The sequence below is a fragment of the Camelus bactrianus genome, chromosome 10 (assembly GCF_048773025.1).
Source record: "Camelus bactrianus isolate YW-2024 breed Bactrian camel chromosome 10, ASM4877302v1, whole genome shotgun sequence".
NCBI lineage: Eukaryota > Metazoa > Chordata > Mammalia > Artiodactyla > Camelidae > Camelus > Camelus bactrianus.
The window spans coordinates 51,693,113-51,719,935 of record NC_133548.1 but is presented as its reverse complement, the minus strand read 5'-3'; the positions used below and the strand labels follow the sequence as shown (position 1 = coordinate 51,719,935).

Below are 26,823 nucleotides of genomic sequence, written 5' to 3'. Positions count from 1 at the left end.
GCACACCAAGTGTGAGGAGCACGAGGCTCTAGCCTGCCTCCCCAGAGGGTTCCACTCAGGCAGGCACTGCCCCAGAGCCTAGCTCAGAGTTCTAGAAGCACAGGCTGTTTTCACCTCTGTATCTTTGCCCATGCCATTCTCCACCTGGAGCTACTACTCCCGTTCCGGTGTCCGGATTAGGCGCCTCCAGGATTCTCAGGTACTTTTACCCACCTGGGATTACAAGTGTGTCCCCTTCATTGGTATGTGAAGGTCTCAAGGGGAAAATACAGTTTTCTCTCATCTAGGGACCCCAACGACAGGGAAAATCAAGACCCAGAGCAGACACCCAGCAACTATTTGAACCAAAGTGTGAGGTAGCAAATGACTTAACTTGTCGCCGTAGAAACCGCGCAGACGCAGCGAAGCACCCCCACCCGGGCCGGGAAGTGAGGCGGAGCCGCGAAAGGACGGCGAGCGGGAGGTTTAAACGCCTCAGCTCTGGGCGCCCGCTGGCTAAGCGGCTGGGCGCATGCGCGCAGCTCGCGCGCGCCGCCTCAGAGAGTCTTCCCCGCATGCGCGGGAGCCCGGATGCGGATGAAGTTGGTTGGAAGTGGGTGGCGCCACAGCCATGGCGGCGCTCAGAGTTGCGACGGGTGCTGGCAATTGGTTTTCGGCTTTGGCGCTCGGGGTGACTCTCCTCAAATGCCTTCTCATCCCCACCTAGTAAGGGATCCGCAAGGCCAAGGGCTGGGTTGGGAGGCCTATGCGGTCGGTCAGGGCGGGAGAGAGAAGCGTGGATGCCCCTGGGTGAGAGGAGGAAAGGGAACTTGAACTCGTGTGGTCGCTGCTCGCCTTTGATATGCTTCCCTCTCCGCCTTTTGATTGTTATTTCACTTGAGCACTAGATCATAGTCCTGGATGGCTGGGGTCAGGCCTGGCTCTGTCAGACTTTAATGTTTCTGAGCCTCAGGATCCTCACCCTTACTATGCAGATGAACAACACCCACCTCCAACATTTATTCTGCCAATACGGATTTTATGAGCTGCCTCCTGTGCTAGGCACTGTTCTACCTAAATCTTGGAGATTCAGTGATGAGAAAGATATTTCTGGTCCTTTCCTTGGGTGGAGTTAGTGGGGGCCAGAGAGACAAACAGGGAAGTTTCAGGTTGTGATATGATCTGTAAAAGAAGTAGAGAGGGATTCCCGGACAAGACTTCACTCCTCTTTTGGGAGGTGATGTTTGAGTTGAAATCTGAAAAAGAATAAGCAATGTGAAAAGTAGTTCAGGCATAGGAAAGCGTAAGTGCAAAGGCCCTCTAGTAGGAAAGAACTCAGCATTTTAGGAACAGGAAGTGACCCGTGACTGAAGATCAGTAAAGAAGGAGAGTGGCACAGGATGAGGTAGACAGTGGCCAGGTCACACAGTGTTAGACTATTGTGTGACAAGGATGGAGGGCCAAGACTGAAGGCATGAAAACTCTAGGAAGCAACCACCAAGTGGCAATGTGTATACAATGGTTGTGCAGTATTTATTAATTTAGTAATACTGGCATCCACCTTCTGTTCATCCTTCCTAATTCTCCCTTGACTTTTCCCCCCTCATTCCTTTTCTCCCTTCACTACAGGTCTCCCTACCCCCCTTCCCAGTTTAGGGTTTACTGGTATCCTTTAGTTCAAGTTCTCAGTGACCTCTTGGTGGGTATGGAAGAGCTGTATGTGTAGAATATAAGTCCATCCTAAAGTGTATATAAGCAATGAAGAATATATATAGGTTCAGCAAAATGATTTACAGGGAAAAGAAGGTCAGTTGAACTTTCTGCAAAACTGAAAACAAATAAGAAACATCTTTTCCTTTTAAGAGCAAATTGGAAAAATCTTTCTAAAATGTAAGAAATTCCTTTCAAATCAGAGTGAAAGGGATTTTTTTTTTAAACTGTGCATATAGTATGATGTTCTTTGCTTTAGTTACTTCAGCCTAGAAATGTGTCTTTAGGGTTGTTATTTTGAATACTGCTCTTGGTCCAGGATTTAAAATGCATATAGTTGTAGTTAATGTTGTGCTTCTCAAACTGGAAACCCCTGGGATATGAGAGGGAAGCTACAGGATAAATGCAGAAATATTCACCAAAATGTTTACTAACTGCTTTATTATGAACCAGGTACTGTGGCTAGGTACTAGAGGAGAGGACAAAATGGATATGATCCCTAACCCTATAAAGGGGGTAGTTTAGTAAGGATAACAGTTCCAGTGACAAATCAGCGCCAAAATGTAATTACAGAACTATCCTTGTGTTAAGTGTTATGAAGGAAAAGATTGGGTTCCTATAGGGGGACTAACAAGGGAGACTTATTTAGATTGGGTGTCAGGAAGGGTCTGAGGAACTGACATGTAATTGGAAGCCTGAAGACACACCAAGTACGTGTCTTTGGGTGAACATATGTGTATGCATTCCATTGAGTATGTTGAGGAGGAATGTATTTCCCTCTACCCTTCTAGCCAAATTCTTCTGGCTGATCTAAGTATCAAATTGACCAAAGACAGATTAACAGGACAAAATCAAACAAAAGTGTAATAATATGTACATGGACGAGAACCAGGAGAATTGAGTGACTTGCCAAAATGGCTGAAGTCCTCACCTTCAATACCATCTTCAGCTAAAGACAAAAGAGGATGTTGCAGATACCAGTTTAGGACTTAACAGGGAAGGAAAACAAAAGAAGTGTTTGCTGGGCCATGCAGAGACAGTGAGACACAGAGTGGACTCTCATTTGTAGGCCCTACCCTGTTCCCCCACCATACCTGGCCCGTATGCTTTGCAGATATCTCTGGTGATAGCTCTATTCTGGGAACAAGCCCTTTATATAAATTTTTTAGGCAGCTAAGAGGGATGTAAAAGAAAGACTTCCTGAGTCTTCTGGTTCTTAAAAATAATCAGCTTAAATTAATCCTCATGCCAAAGAGAAACATTTAGAGGTGCCATTTTTTGCTCCTATCCAAGTACGTACCTAGAAATGGAATTGCTAGGTCATAATATCAGTTCTGAATCATGATTTTGAGAAATCTGTAGGAAATTCAGGTGATAATGTCAGCAGGAGGTTAGAGATGTCTCTCAAACTCAGGAAAGAGACCAAGGCTGTATATTGTGATTTGGGAGTTATCATTACACAGTTGAAAGTGGAAGCAATAAATGTGAAAAGATTGTCCAGAGCAGAGTAAGCTGCATAAAAAGAGGACTAAGAACTCAGCCTAAAGAAGCATCAACATTTGATGAATATTGCAATGGAAAGGCATGAAAGAGACATGGAAGGGGTTGGCTAGGAAACTCACGAGAGAGTTGTCACTGTGGAAAGGTTGTATAAAACACTAGAAAGCGTAAATTGGGTTTTGTTGTGGAACTCGTTATTGACTTGGATGAGTGGTTAATTCGACAAGAATGTATTGAGCCTGTCCCCATATCAGGTGCAGTTCGGCAAGTGGAGGGGAAGTATAGCAGTGAGCAAACAGAAAAGTCAGCTTCTGCTAAAAAGGAGTGAAGGGTAGCAGAATATGCCACCCCAAAATAGGATTTTGGGGGCTTATTTTGAGGAACTGCAGGCAGAGAAGGTTTGAAAACAGTGAAAGTTACTTTCAAGGGAAACTTACATTAGAAAGGGGGCCTGTATCAGGAAGGTAGCTATTACCAGAGATCACTTTTTCACCCCTCTGTGAATTACCTTCCACCCCTCTGTGAATTACCTTCCACCTTCTTTGAAGCCCTAGACCCCAACCCCTTTCCTTAGCTCGGAATGGTAGATAAGCCTCAATTATCTGGTCACCGTTTGAGTCTCATCTTATATATCTTTTAGGGCTGCTGTACATATGTATGTAATTAAAATTATTTTTTTCCTCCTTTCATATTTCAATTTAATTCTTAGACCAGGCACAGAACCTGGAAGGATAGAAGGAAAAATTTTTCCTCCCCTATAGGGGAGATGGTTGGATATATTTATATATAGTGAGAAGGGGAACAGTAAACAGAATTTGGAGGCCTGGGAGAGGCAGGGCAGGGGCCTTTTCCTACCTTCTCTGATGAACTACTCATCCTTGAAGATCCAGCTTGTGTGTGAGGCATTTCCAGATAATGAATTGCTTGTGAAGGAGAGTAAGGCACCTCTGAGCAACAGCCTAAGGGCCTCCCTTAAGAAAAAGTATGAGCTTTTGATCAGCCTTTTAAATAACGCAGAGACCCTTTTCACTTAGTAGATTCCCCAGCTTTTCTAGAAGGAGATCTGGCCTCCAGGTAAGTGAGGTGTTTCAGGATTATGTAATATCTGCTTGTTTCTTTTTAGGATAGTGAGCTGTGACCATGTAGGGGGTATAGATCCATTTAAAAGGATAATTTTAGACATGTGAAATTGATAAATATTGTGAAATCTCATTTTATTCATCTGATTGTTTTGAGTAGCCATTCCACAGATTTTGAGGTACATCGAAACTGGCTTGCTATCACCCACAGTTTGCCAATATCACAATGGTATTATGAGGTAAGTTTTAATTTTCACCTTTTTGGCTGTATTTTTTTTTTTAAGATGGTGAAATCATATAAAGTATTATTGGTATTAAGACAGTTTTTCCTGTGATCATAGGTTGAATAAATCTTTATGAAAACTGTGTTCTTTCCCAAACTTGGGTCCTCCCTCTCACCCAGCATTCACCAAAGCCAATCTACTGGCTCTGGGTTGTGGTTACTTCTCACTCCTTCATAGTGAAGGAAAGTACGGTGTTTATTGCAGGGTGTCAAGCAAGGAGAATGAGCAGCCAGTGCTCGAAAGACCTGAACTCTCCAATGGCTCTCAGGCAAGGGTTTTTAAAGACAACTGTAGGGGTGAGAGTCACAGGGTCATGGTTTGGAAATCTTAATCATCAATCTCTGGTTCCATTCTGGGGTCTGTATGCTAATGGTCAGCACGTAGTCATCATCCTCCATTAGGTGGGGGGTGGTCTTAGTTTCTGCAGAGCAAATCCTTTCCTAGCCATTCTCCTCATTTCCTGTTTGTAGGAAATAGGCTTCATTCAGCCTTCTAAGACCTTCCCTGAGTTCCAAAAGGCAGATTCAAACAGTTGCTAAGCAGGGAAGTAACAGAATGCAGAAACAAAGGAGGAGCAATCAAGAAAGAATAGTGCAGCAATTAAAGCAAGGTCCTGGTTCCTTCTCAAGGGATATACTTATCTTTGAGTTGTTCTGCTGGAACTGAGGCCCCTATCCAGGTGGGAGGATGGCAAGTTCTGGCTGAGCACAGGATTCCTGGAACACCATGCTGTTACCACACCACAAACCAATCAGAAGAAAATCATGCACCCTGCAGCCCTCGAAATTTTCCCTGTGAAAACTCCCTGAAAACCATTAGGAAGTTCAGGGTTTTTTGAGCATGAGCTACCATTCTCCTTCTTGGCCCTGCAATAAACCTTACTCTGCTCCAAAATAAAACATTTTGGTTTGTTTGGACTCACAGTTCGGCACAGTAACTTGTGTTCCATAATAATGTGAGTCAGATTGCTACCTATATCCCTCAGGAGGAGCTAGGAGTCCTGTGACTGTATTGTTTTAATCATTAACTACTTGAGTTTGCTCTTTGGAAGGCCAAACAAGAAGTGGAGGACACGGAGGTTCTTGTACCTGGGTAGGCCCCTACAGGGTCCTGCTGAGTTTCAGTCCTCCCTTTTCTTTGATACTCCTTAGTCCTGAGGGGAGCAGGGGTGGAACAAGAAAGGGAAAAAAGTTTTGGATAGAGAGGTTAATCTTAAACTCTGCAGGGGAACTTGGTTTTAGGAGGAGTTGATTTCACTCAGTTCTGCCCCTGGCACTGTTAGGGAGTCCCGTTATTTCAGGATGAGTTTCCCATACCATGTGATCCAGCAATCCCACTGCTGGGCATATACCTGTAGAAAAATAAAATTTGAAAAGATACATGCACCCCAGTGTTCATATCAGCATAATTTACAATAGCCAAGACATGGAAACAATCCAAGTTTCCATCAACAGATGACTGGATAAAGATGTGGTATATATATAATATATATACACACACAATGGAATACTACTTAGCCATAAAAAAGAAAATAATGCCATTTGCAGCAGCATGGATGGACCTGGATATCATCATTCTAAGTGAAGTGGGTCAGAAAGAGAAAGAAAAATGCCATGTGATATCACTTATATATGAAATCTTAAAAAAAAAAAAAAAGACAAATGAACTACTTACTATTTGTAACTTAGATGATTGATTTCTTGAATATGTGTAAGCACATTTGACTGTCCTTTATGATTGGATTACTGCATTCTGTTGATTCTTTTTTGTGATTGGCTTTATTCCTTTGATGAGTATGTAAGTTTAAAAAGCTAAAGCTCTAAACTGTTCTTAGAAACAATGATCAGTACATATATGCAAACTAAAAAAAAGTGCAGTATATTATATATGTGTATTTACATACAATATTTGTATATGTGCAGTCAAATTGTAACAATTCTACCTAATAAAACTGAAAAATGGTGGGGGGGGGAATGAGTTTCCCAAATTACACATTGGGAATTACAGTATTTGCCACACCCTTTTTGAAAGAACATTGGATTGAAAAGAGGGAAAATTGGATTCTAAGCCTGGCTCTGCAGCAGCACAAAAAATATATTTTATCTCTCTGCACCACAGTTTCTCATCCTGGCCCATGAGGATTTTGAATGAATTATTTCTAAGATCCTGTCTCTCCCTGACATTTTATGGTTTATGAGGAAAGGAATAATCGGTGATGTGTAGGTGTCTGGTAATATACAAACCATTCTTTTTTATTATAAAAACCATGTCTGTATTTTTACTTCTGGTATTATTTACTAACTCGTATGTGATACTTCATGAAAAACAGACATCAGCTCAGAAATGTCTTGATCAAAAACAGCATTCTGCTGTTAGGGAGATTTGTTTTTAAGACAACCTGTAAAGTTTTCTGTGAGTTTGTTGTTGCTTTTGGGGTTTTTTGGTCAGGTCAGAATAGCCTTTGTACTGAAAAAGCTTAAGAGCAACTGACCTAATTGACAAAGTTCCTTCTCAAATGATAACACCACAAGTATTTCATAGGAATGCTAAGGAACTGTAAGTAATTACTTTAGTGTAAGGTATTTCCATTTGCATGTATGCATACCAGTTAGGAAACATGTATGGCCTAGTGGTCAAGAGCTTGGGCTGTGGTTTCAGACTGCCTGGGTTTGACTTTCAGCTCTGCCACTTAATACCTATGCTGGGTAACTGTGGACAAACTGCTTGACTTCTCAAAGCCTCAACATCTCCAACTATTAAATAATAATAATTATTAGGATGAAATGAATATAATGTGTGATGCACTTAGCATAGTACTTAGAACTAACGTGCTCATTAAACATTATTAAAGGTTATTAATAATTAGCATTATTAATATAATGACCATCAAAAGGCAGTGTCCACCCGCCCCCTCACCACTTTGTCTCTGACTATTCCTTAGTCACCTTTGCTAACTCTTCTTTATCTGCATACTCTTTGAAAAGCTGGTCCCCTCTGGGCTTCTCTTTGTGGTCCCTTTTTATTTTAATTCTGTAATTCTTTCTGGATGTTCTCATTTACTCCTAAAATTTTCACTGCAATCTGTTATCTTAGTACTTCTAGTACTATGTTTAAATCAGAGCTGTCTCCTGTTATTGGTTTATTTTAGATAGAAGAGGTTTATGTTAAAGGGATTCTAATAACAGCATTCTTCTTTGTTCTTCCTGCCCTCCTCTGTAATAACAACAAAAGAAATCAACAAGCCTCAGAACTCAATTGTCAGGAAGGCTCTCAGTAATAAGGCTGGGGAGGCACATGTCTCAGGTCTGGAAAGTGAACATGTGAACAGTGGATTTCTTTGTAGAGCCCTCCTTACCTGCAATTTCTAACCTACTTTTCTGCTGTGGCCTCAGATTAAATTGATTGGTAGACTGATTGGGAAAGACATTTAAAAGACCCATAATAAATATTTATAGAATGAACACATTAGTTTTGAATCTTTGTTGACCTAAAACAAGTAGACTCTAGTTATTTCTCCAGCAAAAGGACTTATTCAGGATCAGCAGAAAATTGCAGTTCAGGGCCTGCAACCATAGCAAGTCATGTGCAAGTCCTTGCATAGCGCAGGAAGGAGAACTCTGTTAAAGAGGGGAAAAGGAAGTTGGGAGAGCTATAGTAAACAAAGAGTCCATGTTGTTTTGTTGGCTGAGTTGTGACTGTCTCTCCTTGGCTGAGCTCTTGGCAGGAAAGAAGAGAAGAGACTGTTCTTCCTGTTGGCTCTGCTGTCTTCCTAGGGCCTGAGACCTCCCCGTTCAGATCTCCCAACTCTGTTGTAATTGAAGTTTCTATTTATTAATTTTTGTATCTTTATATGTAGAGGTTGGAAGTTTTTGTATCTGAAGAAATATCTCTATTATAGTAGCTTCTGGAGCTAAAGGATTTGGAGTCGGGAGACCCAGATTTGAGTCCCAGCTCTACCAAGTCTTAGTTAAGTGACAGAACTGTTCACTTGGGAAGGAGATATTAGCTAGTAGCTTTCCTGGATTCCCAAAAGCTGTTTAGGTGAGACGATGGCCCCAGATGGAAATCCCTGAAGTCAGGAGGGCCTTCTGGGCTAGGTTTGGGAAGTCTTTCTGGGGAGTAGGAGCAGCATATAGAGGGCATCTGTGGGATGGGGATAGCAAGAGAAGGACAGGGACACTTTGTTTTGGAAAAGTGACCATCTCTCAGGCAGCACCTGGTCCTTCTCCCGGTTCTTTTAATGCTTCCTCCTCCTCATTTTATTTAAGGTAATAAATATGTCAATCAAATAAGGTAGGAAAATCTCTTAGACTTCGAGTAAAATCCATGACTCTTTAAGGGTAAGCTCTGACGTAGAAACTGTCGCTGGAAACCACAGATGTTAATAAAGTCTAAATTCATCTTGAATTTCTTGAAATTATGTGGAATAGTAATTTCTAGACTTTTTTTAATATCCATACCGTAGCAAGAAATCATTTTTGAGCATTCACTACCTAATATGTCTTTATCTATAAATTATAAAGGTACTGCTCTCAATATACTTTTAAAAATAGAAATTAAGAAGGATGAGATTAAAAATAAAATTTCTGATTTCTCTTTCCACAGTTCAGTAGCTCATCTTGTTTATACCCCACATTGGAGATTTTGGTATTAGAGAAGGAACTTTTCATAAAGGAGAATTTAGTGGTTGGGTTCATAGCCTGAGTACCCTAGACAGAGAGCCTCTGGGTTGGCCTCAGGTCTGAGGCTTGCATTTGATACCTGCAGTGGGAGTAAACAGACTACTACTTGTTGGGACCTAAAGTTTGCATTCATCTTTACCATGAACAAACAGCTATCAGGTAGTTCGAGTCTTTCTTGCCTCATTTAATACCATAGAGAGACCCTAAATAGTAGGCCTGTGGACACCTAGTTAGTACCCAGTGAACCCTTTGTGCACTTCCAGAAGGAGAGAAGTCTTCCACCGAAAAGGGTAACAGAGCTAGAGTAGGGAGATTATTACTGTCCTGGCTCTTCTAGGTTTAGTTTTAGGACATGCTATGGGGATAGTAATTTTTTAAATATTAATAATAAGTAATTTGTATTGATAGTTTATATCTGGTTTAATACTGTGTATGTATTGTATTTTATATATTTATGTAAAATTTAATACATAGCTCATGAAGTAGGTACTACCATCCTTGTATGAATGCAGAAACTAGGACAAAATAACAAAATACAGTATCATACAGTGTATATATAGTTTATTTTTAATACAAAGTTTGTGTTTTTCTTATGATCTGTATTTTTATTTAATCATTAGTGATTGTTCATTCATTTAATGATTATTCAGTACTTAACATACCAGGAACTTACTAAATGCTCAGGATACAGAAACGACAGTGTGGTTTCTGCTCTCAAGGATCTTATAACCTAGTGGAACAAAAAATTAGTAGCATTTGTGTAGCATTTTGTCATTTATAAGTGTATTTAATATGTATTATCTATTTAGTCCTCACAGTGCCTCATTTTACAGATAAGGAAATTGAGTCTCTGGGACAGAACTTGAACCCAAGCCAAGCGAGTGAATCATTTGTTATGCCTTAAGTCCATTTTTATATTTATGAGAAGAACTGTGTTGTAACCAAGTTTATTATTATTAGGTTTCAAATTAATTTCTTTTGAAGTATAATTGACTCTGAGGAAATTGAAGACTGTATTAAATAACCTAGGAGACAGGTTTTGGCATTCTGCTCAGTCTTAACATAGAAATTTTTTTATTTATGACATATTTTAAGTGTAATTTCATCATTTCATGTGCTTTTTTAAAGACCAAAGAATGAAAATTTTCAATCTTTGCACCCTCTTTTATTCAGTTACTTAGGATACATTCTATCTTCTGTCTTTACCACAGGCAACTTCAGAGTGGACCTTGGACTACCCTCCCTTTTTTGCATGGTTTGAGTATGCCCTGTCACATGTTGCCAAATATTTCGATCAAGAGATGCTGAATGTCCATAATCTGAATTACTCCAGCTCAAGGACCTTACTCTTCCAGAGATTTTCTGTCATCTTTACAGATGCACTCTTTGTGTATGCTGTCTATGAGTAAGTCTGAGAATGTCATTTCATGTAGAAGGTGTTGAAGAAATATTATAGTATTAACTTGTCCCTCATCTAGGGGAAACAAAGTTCATATAATAGCAAATGCTAGAATAATTCAAAACTGTGTTGTGTTTTAAATTGCACAATGAGTAATTACAGCAAGCAGTCTAGCTAAATCTTGTGGAAGAAAATGTGGAGTAAGGTAGGGTTACAAGGTAGAGGCAGAACAAGAGATTGTGAATGTTGTGAAAAATAGCCCCAAGTAGAGTTCCAGGACCATTTCTCCTGCCCCAAATGGCTCTACGTGCTTTCCTTTCCTTCCCTGTAGCAGGCCACCAGGGGCTTCCGTGACCTCCCATATTTTTTGGGATACACACACATACATACAGCACATGCACACTCATGTTCACATATGCATTGTGCTAACCTTCAATGGAGTTTGCAGTCTAGTAAATTCAAATCTTATTGAATGCTTTTAGTTATAGTCTCTGGATTCTTTCCTTCATGAAGACTCATCACTAATTTTAAGTTATGTTTATATTTTATGTTTTTATATTTCGCATATTTTACTTATAAATTAAAGTTTTTTGACTACACATACATAAAATGTTTTGCACAGTGATTTCCAAGCAGTGAGTTCCCAGTTAATGCTAGTTTCCATTCTGTCCCAATACTTAAGTCTGCTGTATGATTGTGACAGAGCAGTAAACTGGTGTCAATTTAGTGACCCTTGTCATAAATAGATAATTTCTGTTTGTGAGACCAAACTGAACTTTTGTCCCATTTAGGAAAGAGTCCCTTGAGAATGTTTTAACCCCCTTCTCATTTTCATGGAATAACTGCTGTTTGGCACTCTAACCTTCAGCCTTGTTTATGTCCTGGCAGGAGTTGGAAGGGAAGGTGATGTATTCCTTTTAACTCAGAAATGTTTGACCTCATGCTCCCAAGGAAAGTGTATACAGGTGTCACCGAAGGGCTCTTTAATTGGAAAGTTGTCAGTGTCACCAGAACAGGACTCCATTGCCTTTTTTTTCCCTCTCTATTAATAACTGGCAAAATTAAAGCTGTGATTTGGGTGCAATCATATTGAAGGGCTATAAGAAATTCTCTTAGTGTCTGTTTCCTCCTTTTTGAGAAGAAAACAACTTCCCATGGTCGTTGAGAAGTAAACATAATATTCCAAAGGAAAGCATTTAGCATGCACTGAGCACTCCATAGTTTTATTTCCTTCATTTTTTTCTCTCCTTCATTCCTCCATCTTTTTCTTCACCCTTTTTTTTTTTTTCTGGCCTTCATATTTTTGTATTGATATAAACCTGAGTTATCCAACTGCTATTCAACCTGAATGTTGCTTTAATAATTCATTTTCAAAATAATAGTTTCACATTAAAAAAATGACATGGACAGTTTATCAAGAATGGCTAATAAAATGCATCAGAGTACATCAGAGTGTACTCTAGAGAAGTACTGTGATGTTCTAATGAATATTAAAGTTGTTTCTGATTTTTTCCTGGTGTTCCAATATAGGTGCTGTAAATGCATTGAAGGGAAAAAAGCAGGCAAAGAACTTACTGAGAAGCCAAAGTTCATTCTATCAGTATTACTGCTGTGGAACTTCGGGTTGTTAATTGTAGACCGTATCCTTGACATTCTATGTATTGTTTCCTTATTTATTTGATATATACTAAGTATAAGATTAATTCTTTCTATCATGGTGACTCCAAAACATGAGCTGCTTTTGAAAATGGATGTGGGGTGGATTAGTCAGTTCCCCAAACTGTGGTCTCTGCTCAGCTTTACCAGACTCTGGTTGTTAGAGCACCTTGTCCCTAAAGAGTTAGTGGTGTTGTTCAAGAACCAGTTAAACTGCCACTAAAGCAATATATTGGGACTTATTAACTGTCTTTAGATTAATCTAATCACATGCCTTAAGTAGTTTTATAACACATTATTCTAAACACCTTTTTTATGAAAAGACATATCACAGTGTTGCATATGGAAACAGATGGGCCTTCATGCTTTTCCACCATCTTGGCTTACCACATATTAATAGGCAAAGTTCTTAAATCCAGAGTGTCTGAGTGTAACTGAAATCCTAAAGATAAAATGCTAATTTCTACAGTTTTCATAGAGGTAGCCCGGTATGGAGGAAAACACTCAGACTTTAGTTTCAGTCTGACCAGGACTCAAATCTCAGTCACGTCATCCAAGTAGCATTGGGCCATGAGTAGATCAATGCTCTGAGCTCTGACTACGTCACAGGGTCCTTGTACATGTGCTATAGACAATGGAGCGCTGCGTGCAGTAGCCTTCGATAGCTGTTAGGTCCCTTCCTTTTCCATCTGATTCTAAAAAAGAAAACAAAACACTTCCCCTTTAGCTGCTGGATCTTCAAAATAGAGAAAACAGGAAAGTTTCCTGGTCTTCTTCTTAAATATAAATTGTAATTTAATAAGAGTTTGTCCAGGATTTGACTGTTCATAGAAAACACTTTCATGAAAAATCCAAACTGGTAGTAATATTTTTGTCTTTAATTTACCTACAAAGAAAGCATTTGCAGTTTTTATACTCAGTCTGCTGACACAGTTCATTGTAATTTTGGTATCTTCTGTTTTCTTTCCTTAACCTGAGTCCAGATATTCATTTCCAGTACAATGGTTTTTTATCTGGATTAATGCTACTCTCCATTGCACGATTATTTCAGGTAAACACAAAATAGGTTAATTATATTAGTTTGGCTTTTAGCTTTAAAGGCAACAGCATAGTGGTTGATGAGTAAATTTATTTGACCTTTTTGAGTTGCCAAGTGCTACAGACACTTTCATTGAGTATTTTTCAAAATTCTGTCTTCTCTTTTGACAATAATTTTCTTCATTTTACAAACTTGTTAAGAGTGTGGCAGGCCTGAAATAAACCTGAGTTTCTATATTTGGTTGGGGTCGTTTATCTAGGAATGAAATCTTCAGCAGTTTATACAATGTACTAACTGTGATGGTGGGTCCTTGACCATCAGAAGCATGTAGCATTATATATTTGAAAGTATGGAATCTGGAATCAGAAGACCTGGGTTGAAGTCCTAAATAACCTAGTAAGCTGTGTGACTCAGTCAGGGTTATTCAAATGCGTTGGCTGCTTCAGGTTAGATACATTATACCCAGTACCTTACTGAGTAAACCTCACAACTATTCTGTGAAGTTGTTAAGATAATAGGGGAGGAAATCAGGTAATTCAGATTTCTGGGATACTCTTCTGTACACTGAATCAGAATCTCTGGGATTGGGTTTTAGGAATCTCCAGGGAATTTTAGTACACCATCTGATTTGGGAACCATTAACCCAAAGCAACGCATTCAACCCTCTCAGCCTGTTTTCTCATCTGTAAAATAAAATTTACCCCTTAATACATTGTTTTTGTAAAGTGGGGCTGTCTACCTCATAGGGACTTTGGAAAGATCAAATTCAATATATAAAGTTCTTTGTCAATGATAAATATCTGGATAAGTTTTTTTTCTTTTAACCATAAGAAGTCACACAGTACATAAAACATACTTGTTCAATGAATGAATGTTGGATGGTTGTTGAACAAATGAACTGAAGTTTAGCTATAGAACCAGCTAGACTTTCTCTGAATCTTAGATAAATAATAAAACTGGTGGACAGTTCGGAAGCATCCCATTCTTTTTCCTTATCATTCCTAACTCATCTATTCTAGACCATACCTGATGAGGCAGTGAAAGGAGGAACCTGGCCTCTCATGGTCCCTTTGGCAGATTCTTTGCTGAACCTCAGGACCATTATCTTATTTGATCCTTCCAAAATTCCTGTGAGGTAGGTAGAATTCAGACTTCTTTAGTTACAGTCAAGTCGGTTGTTTGTTTTTCTCCTAAATCAGAGTGCCTTTAATTCTCCTGAGTAGTTTGTTAGATGAAGTACTACTTGGTGCCTTCAGCCTAATTGCACTTTATGTTACCTGATATGTAACATAAGATTTAAGTGGTTCTTTGCTAGCATAACTTTGTGTGTAATCATTCATAGTCTCATTCCCAGATCCTCTCTGGAAATCAACTTCAACTATTGTATAACTGTAAGGGGGTAAGGGTGATTGAATTCTCTGGGCTTTTTAGTTCCTTAGGGAGAATTTGTAGTATGTCGTTATGATGATGTATCTGTAGCTCAGCATCAACCTTAGTACTTAAATGTTTATTGAAATAATGAACTTATGAACCCACTAGTCTCAGTATAAAAAGTAGCTGAAGTTACTTGCCTGTGTTCTTTTTATATTGCATGTAGAATATTTGCCTGAATATTTAAAACCTTTTATTATAGAAAATTTGAATTATATACAAAAGTGGAGAAAATAGGACAGTGATCTAAACCCACACACAGAGTATTATTTTGAAATATATCCCAGACATCATATTTCGTTTGTTAAGTATTTCAGAATACAGGCATACCTCAGAGATATTATGGGTTCATTTCCAGACAACCACAATAAAGTGAATGTCACAATAAAATGAGTCACATGAATTTTTTAGTTTCCCAGTGCATATAAAAGTTATGTCTACACTATACTGTAGTCTGTTAAGTGTGCAATAACATTATGTCTTAAGAAATATATACATACCTTAGTTAAAAAATACTTTATTGCTGAAAAATGCTAACCATCGTCTGAGCCTTCAGTGAGTTCTAGTAGCAACATCAAAGATCACCGATCATAGATCACCAAAACAAATAGAATGAATAATGAAAAAGTTTAAAATACTTCAAGAATTACCACAATGTGACACAAAGTGAACAAATGCTGTTGGAGAAGTGGTGTCGATACTTGTTCAACGCAGGATTGCCACAAACCTTCAATTTGTAAAAAACACAGTATCTGCGAAGCACAGTAAAGCAAAACTCAGTAAAAATGAAATATGCCTGTATATCTTTAAAACTTTATTTTCAGTGTGGTAAAATACATATAACTTAAAATTTACCATCTTAAATCATTTTTTCTTCGTTTTATCAAGATATAATTGGCATATCGCACTGTATGAAGTGATTATCACAGTAAATTTAATGAACATCCATCATCTCATATACATACAAAATTAAAGAAATAGAAAAAAAAGTTTTTCTTTGTAATGAAAACTCTTAGGATTTACTCTCTAAACAACTTTCATATATAACATACAGCAGTGTTAATTATATTTATCATGTTGTGCATTACATCTCTAATACTTATTGGGCTTATAACTGGAAGTTTGGACCTTTTGACTACCTTCATCCAGTTCTTCCTCCCCCACCTCCGTGCCTGTGGTAACCACAAATCTGATCTTCTTTTCTATGAGTTTGTTTGTTTTTGAAGTAATAATTTTTTACAACACTGTTAGTTCCAGCATAGTGATTCAATATTTCTGTCCATTTCAAAATGATCACAGTAAGTCTAGTTATGATCTGTCACCATACTAAGATATGACATAGTAATTGACTATATTCCCCACACCGTACATTTCAAACCCATGACTCATTTATTTTGCACCTGGAAGTTTGTACCTCTTAATCTCCCTCACCTATTTCTTTCCTTCCCTCACCTATTTATCTTAAACATTTTTAAGTGTACAGTTCAGTAGTGGTAAGTATATTCACATTGCTGTGCAACCAGTCTCCAGTGCTTTTTATTTTTTAATAGACTTTATTTCTAAAAATAATTGTAGATTTACAGGAAAGTTGCAAAGATAATAGAGTTCCTGTACCCCCTCACTTTTTTCCCCTACTGTTACCATCTTATGTAGCTATGGTACATTCCATCAAGACTAAGAAACCAACACTGCTACACTCCGATCTCACTAGTTTTTCTACTGATACCCTTCTTCTGTTCCAGGATCCAATCCAGGCTACTGCATTACTGTTTAGTTTACCCTGAATTTTGAGTTGATATTTCCCTTTTTAATCTCCTAGAAAAGGCATATGGAAGGAGCATTTCTCTTTGCTGTTCTCCTGCATTTCAAGCACATCTACCTGTATGTAGCACCAGCTTACGGTATATATTTGCTACGATCTTACTGTTTCACTGCAAATAAACCAGGCAAGTTTTACTGATCGTTTTATTTTATTGTATCTTTTCTTCATTTTATTTTGTCTTGACTTGGTGGCTTGCTTTGTGAGAGGGTTTTATGAGGCACAACAGGTATCTCTCAGCTATTGATCCTATAAACCCTATACCCATTCTGACATTTCTCTGCTCTTGCCACATCATAAAGATTGGTGTACTATCATGGGATACTTCTAATTATATCATGGGAGATACTGGGTGGGGGCGGGGGTTGTAAGTAATGGCTTTCCATGCTCCTGGTTAATAATAATGTTCCTTTTCTGTAGATGGGTCCATCCGATGGAACAGTTTCAGCTTTGTCCGTCTTATTTCCCTGGGACTGATTGTTTTCCTAGTTTCTGCTCTATCGTTGGGTCCTTTTCTAGCCTTGGTAAGTCTTTTATTTGTTATAAATACATGTTTGTTGTTGTTAAGGAAAAATTATAAAGCCAGGAGTATATAAAATAAATAAAACTATTCCTTTTTATACTCCTGCCCAGTATGACTCCCCAAAGATAGGATGGTATTCTTTCAGATATTTTTGTGCATATTTAAATATGTATGTGCATATATTTGTATGTTTAACTCTCTCACAGAAACACACACTTACATAGAGTTAATAATCATTATTCACAGATTACATATTTGCTAATTTGTTTATTTGTTATAATTTACTTATAACCCCAAAATCAATACAGTGCTTTCATAATTTTTCACTGACAGCAAACATTCTGAAATGCCTACAATGTTACAGATTTTCAACAGATGTTTTTCTTTTTTCCCTTCTTCCCTCACACTGAATTCAACTAACTTTAATTCCTGCTAAACCTGGGAAACACTGCATGTCTTGTCAGGTGTCCCCTGCTGTCCCCTTCTCTTCAGTAGACTTGAATAAGCTGCAGTCTGTGTTCTCCTTTGCACCTGTACATTCTTCCATTTTCTATACTTATAATAGTGTTGGACTGGTGTTCAAAGTACTTTGATATATCTTGTCCCACTAGAGAGATGAGAAGGTCAGACAAGAAAGGTTCTGTGAACTGCTCAGGATCACACAACTACTTCCTTGAAGGGAAAAAGACTGGAACTCAGACCTCACAACTTTCTACACACTGCCATAGACAGTACCCTAGTCCTCTTTTTGAATTTAGAAAAGCTTGATCACTGTTCAATCTCTTTTCAACAGAACCAACTGCCTCAAGTCTTTTCCCGACTCTTCCCTTTCAAGAGGGGCCTCTGCCATGCATACTGGGCTCCAAACTTCTGGGCGTTGTACAGTGCTTTGGACAAAGTGCTGTCCGTCATCGGTATGGTAGCAAGCCTTCCTACTTAGACTGTGAATATTGAAAGGACTAGTCACATTGAGAAATGGAAAAACCTGCTTTGTGTTTTGAATGTGTCTGAACTGTTTGCTCTCTAGTCCTGCATTTCAGCTTTCAGAATGAATGGGGGAGTGGTTCTCGGGACTGAGGCTTCAGTGCAGGAAACAGACTGTGTTCCTTATAAAAGCTCTTTGTGGCAATGAGGTTGTTGATCCTTTCCTTGGGGAAAAAAATAGACATTTTAAAAAGGGAATTTTTGCCTTAAGTAAAATGTTATTCAGCAGTTATAGCCCTACTTTTAAACTTAAAAATGTGAAGAAGCAGGGAAGAAGAATATGTAAGTTGTGACTCTGGATATTAAGCCAGTAAGGGAACTGATAACCGTGCATTTTAACGTAAGATGAGAAGAAAGGGAAAACTTAGGATGTGCTTTAAGTCTGGGGTGTGATGAAAAGAAATTTGTTAATCTTAACCTTTTGATGGTTCCGAAAATAACTCACTATGGAACAACTCACACTCTCCTTTGTGAATACAGCCTAGCTTGATGGAAAATGCAGGATCTAGAGAAGAGTAGGCAAACTTTTTCTGTAATGGGACTGACAGTAAATATTTTAGGCTTTGCAGGCTGCATAAGGTGTTCTGTTTGTTTGTTTGCAACCTTTAAGAATGTAAAAACCTGTTGTGAAAAACAAACGCAACAATAAAGAATTGCTTGGTATCAGCAGGGGCTTTGGAACCAGGCAGAACTGGGTCCAGTTCTTCCACCTGTTAGTTGTGTGACTTTAGGCAACTCCATCTCTCTGTGCCTCAGGGGGCTAAAGGTAACAGCTACAAAGCCCTTGGCACATGGTAGTTCCTTAATGCATGCTGGCTGCTGTTAGTATTTTTGGATACGCACTTGTAGGAAATCATAATTTCGTATTATCCCTCACCTACTGTGAATCCAGCCTTGAAATGTATGGCATCTTATAAACTAAGTCCTTAACATTTCTATTTCAAAAAAGCTTTAAACAACCAGCATGGTATGAGGTACAAGGACCTCTTGCTTTAACTGCTGTATCTCACCATGTATATCTGTCTCAAGGATGTCATACATGGAAATTCAGTAGCAGGTTAGGCAACTATGGTTCAGGCAATAGTTATTAGCTTTATGAGAAAATCAAAGGTGGGGAGGGTATAGCTCAGTGGTAGAGCGCATACTTAGCATGCATGAGGTCCTGGGTTCAATCCCCAGTACCTCCATTATAAATAAATAAATAAATAAACCTAGTTACCTCCCTACCCACTCACTCCCCCCACCAAAAAAAAGTTAAAAAGAGAGAGAGAAAGGGAGAGAATCAACAGGCTGAAGGGGAAAGGGAAGAGGTGAATGAATAGAAAATATTTTGGTAGTCTACACCTTTCCCACATTTCACTAATTTTCAGTGGCATTAGACAGGGCCATTCAGGTGCTCAGACTGTCCCTGACTGTCCTATTTGTTTGTTTGGGCTGTGGCTTGCATCATTATCCTCAGACTTTGTTCACTTAATAAGTATTTCTTGAACTCCTATGTGCTGGGGATAGAAATGAAGTATAGTTCCTGCCTTTAAGGAACCCAGTATAGCAGAGGAAATGAATATATAAACAGATACAGTGCGATGAATACTAGATATAGACATGTGTAAGAGATCTTAGCCCACAAGAAAATCAGCTTTATTTCTTGAATTAGGAGCTTTCTCAGATGAGTAAGTGAATTAGGAGTCAACTTCGCAAAGAGACTAGGGCATTCTAAGCAAAGGGAGTAGTCTATGCAAAGGGATGCTGGTGTCCAGAGTGGTACATTGGTTCATTGTGAACAAGCCACATTTAACAAAGTGTGGACTAGATGAGGCTGGAGAGGTAGGAGGGGGCTAGTTTGTGGAAAACACTGGGTGCTGTGCTTAGGAATATGGACTTTATCCTGTAGGCAAGGAAAGATTCAAAGCTGGGGTGTGACATGGGGTTTCTATATTTGAGAAAGGTTGCTTCATTTTAGAGGTGAGAGCAGATTGCTATTCAAGCTGCCTGCCAGCAAGGTTCCCTGCTCCAGTGCAGACAGCTGCAGTCTAAACCAGCAGCATCTTAGGTAGAATAGTGCAGGATTGAGTTAATGAAATCTTGACCTTGAAGCAGTCATAAGATTTAATAGCTTATTTTTTTTTTCTCAAGGACTTGATTGGTAAAATATGGTGTGCCCATGATAAAACAAAACAAAATAAAATGTCTGTTTACTCTGTAGGTTTAGAGCTGAAACTTCTTGACCCCAACAAGGTTCCCAAGGCCTCGATGACAAGCGGTTTGGTTCAGCAGTTCCAGCACACAGTCCTTCCCTCGGTGACTCCCTTGGCCACTCTCATCTGCACTCTGATCGCCATCTTGGTAAGAATTCACACATGGTACTCATTTCTTGAGTTTTCCCTGCTTTTCTTTTCTGTGGCTGGTTGAATTTCAACTTTCAAGTTTTTCCAGCTGTAGGGTAAATTCCATGGCTGTCATCCTGCTGCAGATTAAGGCATGTCCTAGCAATTCTTAGGGTAACTGTGAACACTGTAAGGAAGGATTACGAGTGAAGCCTCTGTGAGAGTGGTTCTCGCCAGAGGGTATTAGGCCATCTGTTCACCTTCGGATGAAGAAGAAAGAAAAGCCCAGGGAGGAGGGAGCTTGGACCACACCGTTGAGAAAGAGGATAATGTAGTAGGGACAACAGGTTTTTGTTTCCATCATGGCTAACTGATCAAAATCCAAATTTGTCTGAACTGCATGGATATTTTGTCTTGATAGTAATAATGACTTGAGAGACTCAACAATTCCTGTTTGAGCATCAGATAAGAATCTAATATGAATCAGATGCTATTATAGGCGCCATTGATAGTTGGTTTTGTTAGTGACCATGATGCCTTCAATTTCATGATATAATTTTAGTAGAATTTAGTATAAATAACTCAATCCTATCTATAATTATACTCAGTTTTTTGTTTTTTAAATGGAGGTACTGGGGATTGAATCTGGGACCTCGTGTGTGCTAAGCACACGCTCTGCTGCTGAGCTGTACCCCTCCCCTCTAGTTATACTCAGTTTTAGTTTTGGTTTCTAAATGATCAAGCCTATTCACAAGACACCTGACCACACGTAATTACGTGGCAGTACTGGTAGGTAATTAAGCTCTGTTGGCCTACTTATTCACATGGTCTAACTGAGGTTAAAACTTTTTTTCTAAAACTTCAGCCTCTAGGAGAGGAGGGTATAGAAACCTAATTACCTCCCCCCACAAAAAAATAAGAAAAATAAATAAATCAAATTAAAACTTCAGCCTTGTAGGCTGCATGTGGAAGGTGATGGTTTTGTTGTAAGTTACACTCCAGCCCACAAAGTTAGGTATTTTTAATATGCTAAGATCTAACTTATTATTAGCCCCCAAATATCGATGAACTTTTGTAGGTTGACCTAATAGGTTCAGTGACTATTAAATAACTAATTATGAAGATGTATATAAGGGGTTATAATGGATATTCTGGAACTTAATTATCATTTCTTAATTTTGATGAATAGAATTAATTGTACTGAGTTAAATATGTATGCCCAAATGCCTTTTTTTCCTGAGTAGTAGTTTTTATGTTAACATTTGGTGGGCTATTCACAAAGTGATGAATTATCCCAGTTTAATGGAGAATAGTCTTAAGATCTGTTTTTCAGAGATGATGTAAGTTATATTCACCTGAACAATGTTTTGTTAAAGACTATTTTAAATGATACTGAAGTTTTATCTTTGCCTATTGTTTCTAGCCCTCTATTTTCTGTCTTTGGTTTAAACCTCAAGGGCCCAGAGGCTTTCTCCGATGTCTAATTCTTTGTGCCTTGAGCTCCTTCATGTTTGGGTGGCATGTCCATGAAAAAGCCATACTCCTAGCAGTTCTCCCAATGAGGTAAGCTGATAGCTCAGTCAGTCAGCATTTCTGGCATATTTCACTGTGATCCTATTGTTTTCCAATTGATCTGTCCCTTCTTGACATGTTCAGTGGGATAGGCAAAGGCGAAGATGTATGGGAACAGATTTATACCAGGACAGGACAGAAATGCTTAACTTGGGATCCTTGCACCCATGAAGGTTCTCAGGTATGCAAACTGCCTGTATTGTTCCTGAAGTTTTGGGTAAGGGGTACTAAACTGATTAAGAACCATGATACCAGGCCCTTGCTTCTGGATATCGAATGGCAACATAATTTGGAAAAAGCATGGGTTTTGGTGTCATCACACCTATGAAAATAAGGTCTCACAGTGCCTTGTTAAGAGTTGTTAGTTCAAGTAAAGATTGAGTCCATTATGGAATAATACCTAATATATGTACAGCACATCAGATTTTTCAGAACTGTTTTTGTTGTTTGGTTTTGGGGGGGTTGTTTTGTTTTGTATTCTTTCTTTTGAGCCTCAAAACAACCTTTAAAATAATTAAGATAAATAGATGTCACTCCCTCTCTTAACATCTTCAGAAACTGGGGCTCAGAGTTTAAATGACTTATCTAAAGTCACACAGCTAGCAAGTAGCAGCGTTAGGACTTAAACCTGAATCTTATGTTGAATCTTAAGATCTTTTCACTGTCATGCTCAAAAACAAGAGGGGGGTGGGCATTTAAAATGCAGTGGTGTCCATTTTATAATACAATTGAAATCCAATTAGATAGATGGTAATAGAATTAGCCTTTATCTTAAGATTTTTGTTAAATCCTGAAGAGAAATCATTTAACCTCTGAACGAACATTAAACAAATATGTCAGGTCAATATATGGCTTGTCTGGTTTCATTTAGCAGATTGCAGTTTCAAAATTTAAAAAAAAAGCAACAGAGCAAAACTTCTAGTGTCTTCAGTTAGAATTCTTACTGAACCCCAGCAGGTGTGGGGCATTGTCCAAGAGAAGATCTATAGAGTTGGAAATAAATCTCCAAGTCCTGTTTCCCTGGCTACCACCACTAGGCAGCTCCCAATCCCACAATATCCCTTTCTTTGAAGAGACGGTTACTCAGAGAGGTAGTTCTTTTTTGAATATTCCCTTATTCAGTGTGGTACACTCTTCTATGAATTGCTTAAAGTTTCCCACTAAAAAAATTAATATTCTCAATTGAATTGAACTACAGCAGAAATCAGTATGTTATTTTTATGCATAAGCCAATTCTAGAAATAATAATAGATATAGGTTATTCCAGCTACTTGCAAGTGTAAGTTTCATTTGTTGTTTTAAGGAATTACTATAAGAATTTTTATTTTTAGCCTTTTGTCTGTGGGAAAAGCAGGAGATGCTTCGATTTTTCTGATTCTGACCACAACAGGACATTATTCCCTCTTCCCTCTGCTCTTCACTGCACCAGGTAAACAGCTTATTTTTAGAGGGATCTATTTGGTTGCCATGGCCTTTTCATCAGAGCCTAGAGATCAATACTGTCTGATTTAAACCACCTTAAATCTCATAGAAAAAGAAAGCTCATCCGTTCTCTTAAATAAAACCTCCAGTATGTCCCTAATTCTCAATATCTTTATATATCACAAAAATGCATCGTTAAGCTCAAAAAGCATTAAAAGCTGTGTCAGTGTGATTATATTGCCTTTAGTATTATAAACCTTCCTCTTATCAACTAAATCATCATATGTACTTTTTTATTCTTTTAACAGAACTTCCCATTAAAATCTTACTCATGCTATTGTTTACCATCTATAGTATTTCCTCACTGAAGACTCTATTCAGGTAATCTAAAAAACTACATTTAAAATTATATTTATGCTTGTGAAATGTTTACTCTTAAGTGGTTGATAAGCCTTTTAAGTTTTATTTTTTAAGTTTTAATGTGAATATAACAACATTGCAAAATATCAGCAGACAGAGGGAGAAATTACCCATATCCTGTCACTCTGACATGACAGCATAGTTCTTGGCTTTAGTTTGGGGGAATATTTGAGGAGGGACTACCTACCTTAAATTAAAACCTTATATCAAAACTAAAAAATGAAATGTAAAATATGCATTACGAGTAAAACTATCACATAAATACAGAAGCATGAAGCTAAAAGATATGTAAGAATTCTTACATTTCTTAGAATTATGAGTGGAATTTTTTTCTTTTCTAAACTTTGTGTAATGATATCTGTATAATTTTTTAAAGCTTGCTTATGATTTATATCTGATTATGTTCCTAAAACCTCATATACTTAATTATATTAAACTCAATTATAACCATATGACCCAGCAATTCCACTCTTAAGTATACATCCTGAAGAATTGAAAATGGGGACTCAAACAGATACTAATGCACCAATGTTCACTATAGTTTTATTCATGGTAGCCAAAAGGTAGAAACAACCCGAATGTCCAGGAACAAGTGAATGGAGGGAGGGTATAGCTCAGTGGTAGAGTGCATGCCTAGCATGCACAAGGTCCTGAGTTAAATCCCCAGCACCTCCACTAAACTAAATATTTAAACCTAATTACCTCCCCCCAAAATAAAAAACAAATAAAAAAACTCAAAAAAAAAAAGTGAATGGATAAACAAAATAATCTGTGTGTGTGTGTGTGTGTATACATATGCGCGCACACAATGGAATATTACTCAGCCAGAAAGAGGAATGGCACTCTGCTATGTACTACAGCATGGATGAATCTTGAAAACTTAGGCTAAGTGAAATAAGCCAGACCTTTTGTACAAATATTGTATGATTTCGTTTATATGAAATATCTAGCATAATAGGCAAATTGTTAGAGACAGAAAGTAGATTAGTAGTTATGGGGACCGGTGAGGGTAGTGGTGGTGGTGGATAGGGAGTTATTATTGCTTAATATTTCCAGAGATACTTTTCAGGGCAGTGAAAATGTTTTGAAAGTGGATAGTGGTAAATATTGTACAACATTGTCAGTATACTTAATACTACTGAATTATATACTTAAAAATGGTTAAAATAGCAAATTTTACATTATTTTACCAAAACAAAAAGTGATGTATTGTTCACCATATTCTTATTCAAATATCACAGTATCCAGGCCTCTTTCCTCTTCCGAATACATAGCTAATTCTCCCTCAGCAACTTCAGCTAGGTGACAGCATAGATGATGACTGGGTAACTGGATCATTGAGATAATGTAATGGTATATCATTATCACTGTTTTCTAAATGTGAAATTTAATGCATTCTTTTGACTCTGGCTTTAGCTGTACTTCACATCAAGACAGGGCAGGTGGGAAGCTTTAGCTGAGAAATGTTTGCAAAATCAGAATGACTCATCTAAAATCAGACTTCTCTCTCCTTTTTTCTTCAGAAAAGAAAAACCTCTTTTTAATTGGATGGAAACTTTCTACCTCCTTGGCCTGGGGCCTCTGGAAGTCTTCTGTGAATTCGTATTCCCTTTCACCTCCTGGAAGCTGAAGTACCCCTTTATCCCTTTGTTACTGACCTCAGTGTATTGTGCAGTGGGCATCACATATGCTTGGTTCAGACTGTATGTTTCAGTATTGAGTGACCCTCCTGTCGGCAAGACAAAGAAGCAATGAGTAAAGGAGCTGCTTGGATGCATTCCAAGCAATTATTTCATGGGAAATTAATCAGAACTTGAAGAAAGTTGCTGGTGGCATGAACCATTCATTTCAATAGATCTGTTTGAGGACCATTCTTCTAAACTTGGCCTTGCCCAGCCTAGCAACCTGATTGTCACCATGGTGAGAAGCCACTTGTCCTCCATAAGCAGTGAAACACATCTGAAACAGATCTCGCCTTCCCTTGTTAAAATTGTCTGAGATCACTCAGACTGCTGTGCTTGCTCTGGGCAACAGCATGATTATCTGTAGCCTATGATAACCATTGTCAGGTGATAAAGCCTAATTAGAATCTTGTGCTAAGGGAAATATAAATAAAATATCATTTTGTATTTCTGCACAAAAATTTTTTGGATCATTAACCAGCTCCTACATTTTCCTATTGGTGTACACACAAGCAGACCGTGTGCACTGTCCCCATTCTGGACACCTTGTTCCAGGAGATTTTTTTTTTCATTGAAATTATACATCGACAATACTCACAAAGCCAGGGAGAATGTTTAATGAACTGTTTGGCCTGTCAGCAGAGACTATAAACCACATCTATTCTTACGTTGTGTTAAGGACATCTTGTACAGTTCGTTTATTCAAAAAGCCAGCACTGCGATTTTGATAAGGCTGCTCCTTCTCAAACTTTTCCTCACATGAACAAACTTAGGTGTTTTTTGCAGCCGGGTCTTGTCCTCTCCCTACCTTAAAAGTACCTCCTACTCTTCATCCAGGACCCCAGCTTGCCTACTATCTGCTGCACAACCAAATTCAGCCAACCTTTATCTGGCTGACCCTAGGAATGTTCACACCTTCTATTTGCCCTTATCCCCTAAGATCAGGGCCCAAGGTCAGTGGAACCCCAGGATGCTGATCCAGCCATCCCGTCTCTTAAATTCACTCTTTCCCCAGACTTCTGAGTCTCATTCAGGGGTAACAATGGAGAGTTTTGCCAAAGGGGAGGGAAGCACGGCCCCTAGAGCCTGTTCCCCTCACCACGGCCCCCCTCGCACCCTGGGTTCCAGCTGTCCTAACAACTTGGAATTCTCCGTGTGCCGTGGTGCTTTGTACCTCTGCTTCCTTTCATTCCTGCCACTTCCTCTCTTTCCTCCCGCTGTGGACTTTCTTACCCTATCATCTGACTGTCTGCACTAGTTCAAGATTCAACTTAACTGCTACCATATCTATAAATATAAAGGCACTACAGTGTAGTGA

General features: G+C 38.5%; 1 protein-coding gene across 6 annotated transcripts; it reads left to right on the top strand.

Annotated features, from left to right (window-relative positions):
* Positions 1–546: 546 nt before the first annotated feature.
* ALG8 (ALG8 alpha-1,3-glucosyltransferase) lies at positions 547–25,966 on the top strand. Of its 6 annotated transcripts, none has more exons than XM_074372730.1 (13): positions 547–705; positions 4,429–4,507; positions 10,446–10,639; positions 12,164–12,273; positions 13,273–13,340; positions 16,579–16,705; positions 16,999–17,102; positions 17,895–18,015; positions 20,330–20,428; positions 21,867–21,972; positions 23,313–23,410; positions 23,712–23,784; positions 25,347–25,966. In XM_074372730.1, the coding sequence occupies exons 1-13, from the start codon at positions 611–613 to the stop codon at positions 25,576–25,578; spliced, it is 1,506 nt and encodes a 501-aa protein (XP_074228831.1). In that variant the 5' UTR covers positions 547–610; the 3' UTR covers positions 25,579–25,966. The 6 variants fall into 6 exon arrangements, with proteins under 6 accessions (XP_074228831.1, XP_074228833.1, XP_010971753.2 ...); XM_010973451.3 differs by having other exon boundaries at positions 548–705; positions 20,289–20,428; positions 21,833–21,972; XM_074372731.1 differs by lacking the exon at positions 23,712–23,784 and having other exon boundaries at positions 548–705; positions 20,289–20,428; positions 21,833–21,972.
* Positions 25,967–26,823: the final 857 nt, after the last annotated feature.

Coding starts and splice junctions, on each gene's coding strand:
- ALG8 (XM_010973451.3), top strand. CDS start 611: ATGGCGGCGCTCAGAGTTGCGACGGGTGCTGGCAATTGGTTTTCGGCT. Junction 16,706..16,998: donor TTTCACTGCAAATAAACCAG/GCAAGTTTTACT, acceptor CCTTTTCTGTAG/ATGGGTCCATCCGATGGAAC. Junction 23,785..25,346: donor TCACTGAAGACTCTATTCAG/GTAATCTAAAAA, acceptor TTTTTTCTTCAG/AAAAGAAAAACCTCTTTTTA.